The sequence below is a fragment of the Elephas maximus genome, chromosome 25 (genome assembly GCF_024166365.1).
Source record: "Elephas maximus indicus isolate mEleMax1 chromosome 25, mEleMax1 primary haplotype, whole genome shotgun sequence".
Lineage (NCBI taxonomy): Eukaryota > Metazoa > Chordata > Mammalia > Proboscidea > Elephantidae > Elephas > Elephas maximus.
In genome coordinates, this window is record NC_064843.1 from 61,133,750 (window position 1) to 61,146,033 (window position 12,284).

Sequence of the window (12,284 nt, forward strand, 5' to 3'; positions counted from 1 at the left end):
CTCTCAAGGTTTTTTTGTATGAAAGTGTCTTTATATCACCTTCATTTTTTAAAACAAGAGTATTTTTTTAAGCAGTTAATCATTAATTGGGCAAAACATAATGAAACTATTTCTCTTGTGGTGCCTGTTTAACTTCTAACATTTTCGTAGGTCGTCAATATTTTCACAGGTGTCTTATTTCTTCCTCATTTTTTTAAAATAATATTTTATTGCGTTTTCAGTGGGAGTTTACATAGCAAATTAGGTTCTCATTTAACGGTTTCTATATTAGTTACATTAGTTCATTAGTTATATTTTTCACAATGTGTCAACATTCTTATTAATTTCGTTTCCAGTAATCTGGTTTCCCTGCCCCCTAACCTCTTCATCTTTGTTTAGAGTGATTGTTGACCATTTGGTCTCATAGATGACTTTTTAAAGGCACCACTATGCCACCAGGGTTTCCTTTTATTTTATGAGCCACTCTGTTTTCCCTCAGGGGATGGTTTCATTTCAAGGCTTAAAGAGTTTCTTAGGGTGCCAGTCTTGGGAATCCTCTAGTCTCAACCAGTCCAGTAAGTTGGGACTTTTTAAAAATTTGGTCTCTGTTCCACATTTTTCTCCTGTTCTCTAAGAATCCATCCATTTGGGCCCTGATAAGAATGACTGGTAGTGGTAACTGGGCACCATGTATTTCTTCTGGTCTCAGGGTAGATGAGACCATGGTTCATGTAGATTGTTAGTCCTGTAGATTAATTTCTTCTTTGAGTCTTTGGTTTCCTTCTTTCTCTTTTGCTCTGGATGAGTAGAGACCAATAGTTGTATCTTACATGGCCACTCACAAGCTTTTTTTTTTAATTTTATTTTGCTTTAAGTGAAAGTTTACAAGTCAAGTCAGCCTCTTATACAAAATTTTATATACACCTTGCTATATACTCCTAGTTGCTCTCCCACTAATGAGACGGCACACTCCTTCCCTCCACTCTCTATTTTTGTGTCCATTTGGTCAGCTTCTGACCCCCTCTGTCCTCCCATCTCCCCTCCAGATGGGAGCTGCCCTCATAGTCTCATGTGTCTACTTGATCCAAGAAGCTCGCTCTTCACCAGTATCATTTTCTATCCCATAGTCCAGTCCAATCCCTGTCTGAAGAGTTGGCTTTGGCAATGGTTCCTGTCTTAGGCTAGAGAAAGCCTGGGGACCATGACCTCCGGAGTCCTTCTAGTCTCAGTCAAACCATTAAGTCTGGTCTTTTTACGAGAATTTGAAGTCTGCATCCCACTGCTCTCCTGCTTCCTCAGGGGTTTTCTGTTGTGTTCCTTGCCAGGGCAGTCATCGATTGTACCCAGGCACCATCTGGTTCTGGTCTCAGGCTGATGTAGTCTCTGGTTTATGTGGCCCTTTCTGTCTCTTGGGCTGGTAATTACCTTGTGTCCGTGGTGTTCTTCATTCTCCTTTGCTCCAGGTGGGTTGAGACCAATTGATGCATGTTAGATGGCTGGTTGCTAGCATTTAAGACCCCAGGTGCCACTCTCCAAAGTGGAATGCAGTATGTTTTCTTAATAGATTTTATTGTGCCAATTGACTTAGATGTCCCCTGGAGCCATGGTCCCCAAACCCCCACCCTATGCTGGACTTCGAAGCGTTCAATTTATTCAGGAAATTTCTTTGCTTTTAGTTTAGTCCAGTTGTGCTGATCTCACCTGTATTGTGTGTTGTCTTTCCCTTCACCTAAAGTAGTTCTTATCTACTATCTAATTAATGAATACCCCTCTCCTACCCTCCCTCCTCTTGTAACCATCAACCAATATTTTCATCTATGCTTAAACTATTTTTTGAGTTCTTGTAATGGTGGTCTTATCCGATATTTGTCCTTTTGGAATTGACTAATATCCCTCAGCATAATGCCTTCCAAATTCCTCCATGTTATGAAATGTTTCACAGATTCATTGTTGTTCTTTATCGATGCATAGTATTCCATTGTGTGAATATACCATAATTTATCTATCCATTGATGGACACCTTGGCTGCATCCATCTTTTTGCTATTGTAAACAGTGCAGCAGTGAACATGAGTGTGCATTTATCTGTTTGTGTGATGGCTACCTGAATGTCTTCTTTAGTGAAGTGCCTGTTCATATCCTTTGCACATTTTTTCATTGAGTTATTTGTCTTTTTGCAGTTGAGTTTTTGTAGTAACATGTAGATTTTAGAGATCAGCTGCTGATCAGAAATGTTATAGCTAAAAACTTTTTCCCAATCTGTGGGTAATATTTTTACTCTTTTGGTAAAGTCTTTGGATGAGCATAAATGTTTGACTCTTAGGAGCTTCCAGTTATCTAATTTCTCTTCTAGTTTTCATACAGTTCTGGTAATGTTTTGTATACTGTTTGTGCCATGTGTTAGGGCTCCTGGCATTGTCTCTGTTTTTTCTTCCATGATCTTTATCATTTTAGATTTCATATTTAGGTCCTTGATCCATTTTGAGTTGGTTTTTGTGCGTGGTGTGATACATGGGTCTTGTTTAATTTTTTTCCAGCTGGATATCCAGTTATGCCAGCACCATTTGTTAAACAGACTGTCTTTTCCCCATTTAACTGACTTTGGGCCTTTGTCAAATATCAGCTGCTCATATGTGGACAGATTTACGTCTCTTTTGCTTTCTTGCAGTTGTGTCTTATAGTTTTCTTTGTACAGGTCTTTTACATCCTTGGTTAGATTTATTCCTGAGTATTTTATCTTCTTAGGGGCCGTTGCTAATGGTATTGATTTGGTGATTTCCTCTTAGTTGCTCTCTTTTTTGGTATAGAGGAATCCAACTGATTCATGTATGTTTATCTTGTATCCTGATACTCTGACAAACTCTTCTATTAGTTTCAGTAGTTTTCTTGTGTAGATTCTTTAGGTTTTTCTGTGTATAAGATCATGTCATCTGCAAACAGAGATACTTTTACTTCTTTTTTGACAATTTGGATGCCTTTATTTCTTTATCTAGCCTAATAGTTCTGGCTAGGACCTCCAGCACAGTGTTGAATAAGAGTGGTGATAAAGGGCATCCTTGTCTGAGAACCACATGATCTTATCAATTCATGCAGAAAAGGCATTCAACAAAGTCCAGCACCCATTAATATAAAAAACCTCAGCAAGACAGGAATAGAAGGGAAATTCCTCGACATAGTAAAGGGCAATTTATACAATGCCAACAACCAACATAATGCTAAATGGAGAGAGTCTGAAATCATTCCTCTTGAGAATAGGAACCAGATAAGGAGCTGGTTGGATGGGCACAGGAAACCCGGGTGGGAAGGGGGAGTGTGCTGTCACTGTATAGGGATTGCAACTAGTGTCACGGAACAATATGTGTATAAATTTTTGTATGAGAAATTAACTTGAGCTGTAAACTTTCACCTAAAGCACAATTAAAAACAACAAAAAAAAGGGATAATGGAAGTGATAATGGTGGCATAACGTGAGAAACGTAATCAACGTTATTGAGTTGTAAGTGTGGAAGTTGTGTTGGTGGATGTTTTGGTGTGTAGGTTTTCACGACAATGGAAAATGAGGGAAAAATGTAAACAGGATTGATATTAGCATTAGAATGTAAGATCAACTCATATTGCAGCTGGGTTATGGAAAGCCACCTCAGAGAGGAAATGTATTGGGCCATCAAAACTTTACTGCAGCCCAACTTTAAGTGTACTCACCGACATTGTGTTTGTGAGAGTGTGTTTACCACAAAGCGGATCAGCTAGCCCTATGGTCAGAGAGAATAGAGACACCTGGCAAAGTGCGGAGGTGCCATCCAAGCATTGCCCATCTTCAGTTTCTTTGCCTTGGTTTCTCCACAGTGGGTGAGGGCACTCAGGCTCCAGAAGCTGCGTGGCTTCTCGATATGCAGTATTTTGAATCCTGAACAAGCGTGCTCAGCAATAGTAATTTTAATAAAGATGGCTGATCTGTACTGAGCACATACATGTATGTCAGATACTCCCCAGTGTTTTGCACATACTAATTCACTGAGAACAACTCATTGGGTTATGTCCATTATTTGTTGTTGTTAGCTGCCGTGGAGTTGCCGTCCCATGGTGACCTCCTGCACAATGGCATACAATGCTGCCCCGTCCTGCGCCATCCCCATGATTCGTTGCAGATTGGAACGTTGTGGTCTGTAGGGTTTGCTTTGGCTGATTTTTGGAAGTAAATTGCCAGCCCTTTCTTCCTAGTTCATGTTAGTCTGGAAGCTCCACTGACAGCTGTTTGAACATCACAGCCACGTGCAAGCCTCTGCTGACAGGTTGTGGCTATGCATGAGGTGTGTTGGGCTGAGAATGGAACCGGGGTCTCCTGCGTGAAAGGCGAGAATTCTACCACTGAATCATCGATCCCTCATCCCTAATTTACAGATGAGGAAACTGAGGCATGGAGTAGTTTAGATAACTTGCCTGAGGTCATGCAGCTACTAAGCAGTGGAAGCTGGGTTTCCCACCCTGGTCCTCTGATTCTTCAACCTCGTGCCACTTCCCTCAAATCCACCTTCTGAAAGCTGGGCTTTCCATCTCGCTTGTCTACAAAGAGAGAACGTGATGGTGCCTTGACCACAGTGGGTGTGGAGGCTACATTCCACTTAAAGATGTGTTTATTTATGTCTGCAGAATGTTAAAAAATTTTGAGTTTTATTTCAAGTTTTGGAGATTTTACATAAATACCAATATTTTCTTCCTTTGAGTAATGTGAAAAGCTACCATTCTGAGCCCCCATTTCCACACGGCAACAACTGGCTGATCCCCACAGTCGCCTCTAGACTCCAAGGCTTTAGAACAGTGGCACGGGATGCCTTGGTGGGGGGTGGTTCTCTCCCACCACGACTCTATCAGAAGAGAGAACATCGGACTGTGCTTAGCCCACTTGACCATTTTTTCACTGCCTGGCCTACAGACACAGCTGGACTGCTCAGCTGTTAACTTTCCTCTGCACATTAATTAATTGGCATTTTGGACTCCTTTCTCAGTGTCTGTGAGCCTGAAGAGTTGGGCCCAACTTCAAGAACTGGGTTTGCTTTGCTAGTGCTGATGCAGTCCCTTCCTAAGCCTGCGGAGGTGAGGAAGGTGGGAATTTGCCAAGGTGAAGGCCACCTGTTGTCTTTCAGAGAACCCCCTCAGCATCACCTCGCAGGTCAAACCCTTAGCTTCTGAAGGTTTATGGTTAGGAGTGGTTGGCCTACAACTAGTCTGAACACCAGTGGATAGTGAGAACAGGGGGCCATTTATCCATAGAGCCAGCTGGTGGGTCATTTAAACAGAGCAGACGGGCAGGGGGCTGGGCTGAAAAGAGATGCACAAGGTTCTATTTCTGACCAAATGTGTGTGTCCTGAGGCAAGTCGGTTTACCTCGTGGGCCTAGGATTCCTCATCTGACATAAAAGGAGCTTGGTCTGGTGTTCTTCCGGGCCCTTGCAGTGTAAAGTTCTGTGATACTTTGGCAAAATGAAAATTATGCAAAGATATGTTTCTAAATGACGGCAACGATAAGTAATGAAATACATAATGTTGTGTTTTGAGAAATCATGCATAATCCATAATTGCATTTATGTGAAGTTCAAAATTAGACAGAAATCATCTGTGTGACGGAGGTCAGAAAGCTAGTTATCTTTGGAGGGAGGTTGACTGGGAGGGGGTATGAGGCAGCCTTCTGGGTGCTGGAAATGTCCTGTATTGTTCCTAAAGCCAATACCATGGTTAAAAATTAAGTTTCCTGTTTTTGAGCTCATAGGTTAGTATATAACAAAATGTTTCTCAGAAGGGAGGGAAGGAGAGAGGGAGGAAGTAAAAAAAGGAAGGAAGAAAGAGGAGAGAGGAGGACAGCGGGAGGTTGTGGTTGCTTTGTGGCTTGTCAGAAGCATTTCCCAAAGTGTCTTTTTGGAACATTAGACCCTCCATTGTCTCTGTCAATACAGATTCTGCTTAGAAAGGGTGTGGGAAAGGCTGGGTGAAACAAAGAAAGCAGGTTTATTTTTTATGGAACTTCTGCAAGACTTCAGTAGGATTGTGACTTCCCAGGAAGGCCTTGCGTGTAGCATTTCCTGCACTTACGTGGCTACAGAACTTTTTTGTCACAAAATGTCTCTCAGGACTGATGTCCTTCAGGGCTCTGGTTTAGGGAACTCTGTTTGAAATATAGGCAACAACTGTAAAATGTAACTCTTGATCACATGCAGTTGTGGCTGGTTAAATATGAGGACACTGAATCAATAAATAATTCCTTTCATTTTTTTCCAGCCCTTTTGTTAGAATATTTTAAAGCAGCTTTGCTGGAAACAAATACAAAAACCAGAAACACCCGTTGCCGTCGAGTGGATTCTGACTCACAGTGTCTCTATGGGACAGAGTAGAACTAACTGCTCCATAGGGTTTCCAAGGAGTGCCTGGTGGATTCCAGCTCCCGACCTTTTGGTTAGCTGATTTTCCTGAACAGGCCAGGTCTCAGAATTTTATTCTCCTGCAGAGAAGCACGTCAGCTGGTTTGCAGTGACCATCGTCACAACCTGTCCCCAGGGGAAGATGTGCTGCCCCTGCACCCCAAATGCCATCTTCACTCTGACCATATAGGAAGAGTTAAGGTCCAATTTTGTGAATGCTGTAACCTGGCTGGCTTGCCGTGTCAGATTATTAATGGACTCTTTTCTCTCTTTCTGGGGCAGGATAAAAAATGTCGGTACTCACTTCTCCAAGAGGGAAGACAGAAGTGGTTCATTGCCGAAGAACAGAATTGCAGGATGTTTATTGTATTAAGAACCTCACAAGAAAATTCACCCAGAAGCTATTTGGGAGGCTTAACATCATCTATCTTCTGTAAGTACACAGCTAAGTAAGCTCCAGAATATTTGTCAGGCTTCTCCCCCACGGGAGAGCTCCGACTCCTGCATCCTTGTGGGGCTTCCAGCCAGGACACGGGGCGCTCATGCACAGTGAAAACACAGGTAGCGAGAAAATCTGTCCTGATGAGCTCTCGGGACAGCCAGATCTCTAAATTCTGTGACAACGGGCAAATCAAAAGGGTTTCCCGTGGGTTAGGATTCAGGCAAGCTTTGTCAAATCTCAATTGCATTGCTAACTAGTGGAGTCCCTTGGGGCAAGCTAGTGATTCTAGCTACCAGATTTGAGGATTTATTTTGTTTGCCTCTGTGCTCTGTAGACACCATCTCATTTAATCCTTCTGATTTCTTTCAGAGCTAGCCACTGTCATGTCAATTTTATAGATGTGAAAACTGAGGCCTTCCCAAGGTTAAACAGCTGGCAAGCGGCAGAGCCTGGCTTTGCACTTAACCACTGCATGGTGTGCTTCTAAACTTAAAATAGGCTAGGATTTTTGGTTTTTTTTTTTAAACTTTGTTCTCCTATACCTTCTCTGAACACCAGAATATAAATATTTTGTAATATGTTCCTTATTATTTTTATTGAAAAATTAAAAGCCCCTCATTTTGGATTTCGTAAAGTTTTATGTTGAATACAATTGTAATGTTTAAACTGAAACCAGCCTAAGACATTATAAGTGTGCAGTTTCTGTTTGCCACAGTGATGAGTGTGTCATGAATTAGCATAATTTTACTGGAGGGCAGTAGAGCAATGTGTATAAAATGCTTTTAAAATATTTATACCAATGAAATTATTTCAGTATTGGCGTTGTGGTAGATTACACACCTTAATCACTCCCTCTGGATGGAAACAACTGAAATGGTGACACACACACACATGTGCCACACACATACGCACACAACTTAAGGACTGTGCAGAGAACATTATAAAATGAAATCAGGAAATCCAGGGGGTAAGCAGAAACCAACGTCAACTTTCTCTTTGAGGATTTTTGCCATGTTCTAGAAACCTCCTGCTTCTGTTTTGACAGCTTTGCAATAAATGCGAGCGGGCGCAGCAGCTACTGGCGTGTGAACTGGGGAGTCTGTTCACTCTTCTTGCGGGGCTGATGGGGATGTAGGCAGTTTTTGGTGAGGTGATGAATCTGTCCAGCTGGTCACCTGGGCGTGGGTGTGGGGGTATTCTCCCTGGTCGTTGGGTTTGGTGTTTTATGTGTGCTCTGCTGCTTGCTGCTTGCTGGTTGGTCGGGGTGCAGGTGCCTGGGTCCTTAGTCACTGAGTGTGTGGTGCAGAGACTCCTACCTACGGTCGTGGGTGGGTAGGGCGGCATGGGGGTTTTTGGAGCAGGAACATGTATCTGGCTGTAGTGGGGGTCAAGGCAGGGGGCTACCGGCTGCCCCAGTGGAGGGTATGCCCTTGTCCTCTAGAGCACTTTCTCACCATGGTGTTATAATCCCACCCAAGTGATTGGGTGGGACTGTGTGAACAGGGTAATTGTGGCCAACCAAGGGGATTGGTCAGTTTTGCCATCCTGCTGGGCTTGAAATGAGCCACCCCAGAGGCAGGAAGGAGAAGATCCCCACCACTACCAAGGAAGAACAGCCAGGAATGGAGAGCGATGAGAAGCTCCTGGAACCAGCAGACTGAAAGAGAGAGAGAGAGAGCTCTTGAGAAGCGGCGGCAGAGAAACGATGGCATGGTGGGCTTCCCAGCCCACTAAGCGGGAAAGCTGAGTGCCTAGGGTGCCTCTGAGGACTTATTGGTCAGGGGCTAAAAGAGCTTTGTAACACTTGCCTAAGCAGAACAGAGGCCTAGGGCTGGGGGGTGGTGGGGTGGGGGTGGGGGGGGGGGTGTCCCTGTGAGCACAGCTGAAAAGAGGCAGTCCTGATGGACGAACTGTATCCTGAACGTTCCTGAGCCTGAATTGTAACCTGTTACTTCCCTAACAAACGCCATAATCATCAGTATCGTCTGTGCGTTCTTTGTGGCCATCACAACGAATCATCAAACCCAGCAGAGAAGTAGAGGGTATGGTGGGAAGGACGGCTGGTGTTAGGAATGGTAAAGATGGTGAATAGAGGAGGCATGTTGGACCTCCTCCTCATAGGAATCAGCCTGGGGCTGTTGGTATTGATTCTCCTTCCCCCTCCCCGACCCCGCCGTGAAGCTATAGCAGGTCAGACGCCACCCCCACACCATTTCGACAATTGCGTCGTTGGGGTGGGGGGTAGTGCAGTCAGTCCTTGGGTGCCTGGTACAGGTGGCTGGAGGGATTGGGGGGTGCCACTGGTCTCAGGTCCCTGTCGTGGGCGGCTAGATGGAGTGGGTGGTATCACGGACGCTCAGGCCCCTGGTGTGGGTGGTTGAGGCCCCTTGTAGGGAGCAGGGTAGTGTCAGATGTCACAGACCTGCTGCTCCCACTTGGGTGCTGCAGGTGAAAATAGGCTTCAGCTGGGAACCCTGCCCGCTGTGTCCTAACGAGGGCCTGCCGTGCTGGGTCGGCCAGCAAGGCACTGGCGTGGGTGGCTGGAGGGGGTGGAGGTTGCTGCAGGCCTGTGGACCCCCTGTGCCTGTGGCTGGGTGAAGCGGCGGGTGCCTCCGGACTGGGGCCATGAGTTCCCCTCTTAGGGCACTTGTTGATGCCGAATGGTGTCAGAATAGGGAGGAGGATGGGTGAGGGGAAGGGACTGCTCCTCGGTCTGTGGAGCTCTGGTGGAGGTAGGGCTGTGGCACGTGAGGTGGGTTGCGAGCATGCACCTGACTTTTGCAGGTCTGCTATCACTCCTGTTTGGTTCTGGAGGTGCGTGCAGAGTCGTTCGTGCTCAGATGGGGTGGGTTTCAGCTTGGGATGCCGTTGCTTGCCTGAATATGTCCATGCTGTGCCGATTCAGCTAGCTGGATGCTGGGATCTGTAATTCTCCATTTCCTCTGTATTTGAATTGTCTCTTCTTCTACCTGTCACTGAGTCTGATTCTTCAGCTTTGTCTTTGATGCTTAGGGTTCCTAGTTTGTCATACATATCTGGTTCACTTGTTTTTTCGGGTTTTTGTTGCGAAAGGGATGACATGAAGCGTCTGACTATTTCACCATCATGGCCCTGCCTTTCATAAGAAGTCCTGCAACTTCTACTAAGTCTCTTAGAGTGCTTCTTCTCAGAAGCCAGATGTTCTGCTGTTAAAAGCTCAAGTCACATGGCCACACGCAGGTACTTCACTTTACAGCCTCATCAAGCTCCCAGCTGGTAGCCAGTATCAACTACCAGCCATGTGAGTGGACCGTTTTAGACACTGAGTCTTCTGGTGACTCCAGCCCCAGCGATATTGACCGCCATCACATGAGAGGCCCCAAGCAGAGGCTACTCAGTTGAACCCAGTCAACCCACAGAACCATGAGAGATACTAATACATTGTTTTTTAAGCCACTAAGCTTTGGGGTGGTTTGTTACATATGAATTGATAACTGGAACAGAGAGTAAAGACTTTGTTAGGAATGTGTGTTAACATGGTTAGGATAATCATTAAAAGAATAGGTGTAGAAATTTAACTTCTGATCTATAAAGGGAGAAATGGAATGAGAAATTAAAAAAAAAACCCTCAACTAAAACAAGGCAAGGAAAAAAAAGAAGAAGAAATAAGACATGTTAAAATCACATAATAATAAGCTAGAAGAAATTGAACTGTATCAGTAATCACAGTAAATGTATTTGGACAAAATTTTCCAGTTAAAAGATAAATTTAGGCCTATTGGATGAAAAAAACAAAACAAAAAGGAATCGTATTTTATTTACAAAAGACACCTAAGACATCAAGATCTAGAAAGCTTTAAAGCCTGTGTTTTGGGAAAAAAAGATATGCCAGCCAAAACCTCATACCCTCAAAAAAAGCTAATGGTGCTATAATATCAGACAAAATATACCTTAGGGCAAAAAGCATTACTAGCAATAAAGAGGACAACTATATAATAATACAAGGTTGTTGAGGGCGATATGATAGCTTTATACTCGTATGCTCCTAATAACAAGTCCTAAAATACATAAAGCAAAAACTGGTAGAACCAAAAGATGAAATAACATATTCAGCATTATAGTGGGAGCTTTTAACATACCCCTTTTAGTAAATGGGAGATCAAGCAAACTAAAAATCAGTAAAGATATAAAAGACTTGAACAACAACACAAAGAATTTGATCTAATGGACATATGTAGAATATTGTATCCAATATTAGGGAATACATAATCTTATCAAAAAGACGTGGAAATATATTTAAAGAGTGTCTGCCTCTAGGGCCATGAAATAGACTAAAAAATTTTGTGGTTAGTATCATACAGAATGCATTATGTGACCACAATGCAATGGAGTTAGAAATCAATACCAGAAGATAATCAGGAAACCTCCATATGTCTGGAAATTTTAATATGCAATTATAAATAATCATGGGTCAAAAATGATATAAAATGGAAGTTGGAATGCATTAAAAGCTGAATGAATATAAAAATATCACAGATTTAAATTTGTGTAATACTGCTAAAGCAAGTGTTGAAGTTGATCACAGTGGAGGCTTCCATACTTCCCTGTGTTCACCAGGTATCTTTGTTGTCTTCCCCCTGATGTAGCCCTCACTTTTTAATTCTGGGCTGGGCCTGTGACTTAACCAGTGGAATATGATGGAAGTGGTGCTGTGCTTGTCCAAGCCCAAGCCTTAAGGTGGCCCGGCAGCAGGGCTGGTACTAGGGTGAGGCATGCAAGGCATCCAGGGTATTCGCATTCAGGTGCCAACCCTATGTGAACCTGAGAGTGAGCCGCTCCTTAAATTTTGAAACCTGGTGCCCCTCATCCTAGTCCTACCTGGTAGCTTTTGATTTTGGGCTTTTGGGAGGTGTGAGCTACTGTGTAGAAAGCCTGGCTACTCTGCTGGAGAGACTAGGTGGAGAAACCACGTGTAGAGGGCGTATCACAAGGGAGGAATAGTGTGACTCCACAGAGAATTGAGTAACCTAGCACAGGAGGAACCAAGGCCCCCGGGACATTGTGTCAGCAGTTCCAGCCACTTGAGCCACCCTACTTGATGCACAGGGAATCCCTGCATTGTTTGAACCCACCCAGAAGCACCTCAGAAGACAGGCCGGGCAATCTGCTTCCAAAAGATTACAGCCTGGAAAACCGTATGGACAGCAGTTCTCTGACACCCACGGGGTTACATAGGGTTGACAGGAGTTGAAATCAGCTTGATGGCAACTGGTATCTTTTTTGTTTGTTTGTTTTAATTGAGGCACAAGAGGTGAGTGAATAAGCCATCTTGAAGGTTCTAACCCCAGCAGATATCCCCCCGTACCCTGTCTGAGTTTCTAACCAATAGAGAGGTGAGCAAGTATAACAGTGGTGGAATTTAGTCGTTAAATTTGGAGCGGTTTGTTATGTAGAGACAGATGACCAAAACAG

General features: G+C 43.8%; 1 protein-coding gene across 2 annotated transcripts in view; it reads left to right on the top strand.

Moving 5' to 3' along the window:
• CFAP61 (cilia and flagella associated protein 61) overlaps nt 1–12,284 on the top strand; it is a 419,682-nt gene that overhangs the window by 1,830 nt on the left and 405,568 nt on the right. For both annotated transcript variants that reach the window (XM_049868785.1, XM_049868786.1), the window contains exon 2: nt 6,674–6,824. In XM_049868785.1, the coding sequence (XP_049724742.1) occupies nt 6,682–6,824 (143 nt within the window). In that variant the 5' untranslated portion in view covers nt 6,674–6,681. The remainder of the gene's footprint in view (nt 1–6,673; nt 6,825–12,284) is intronic.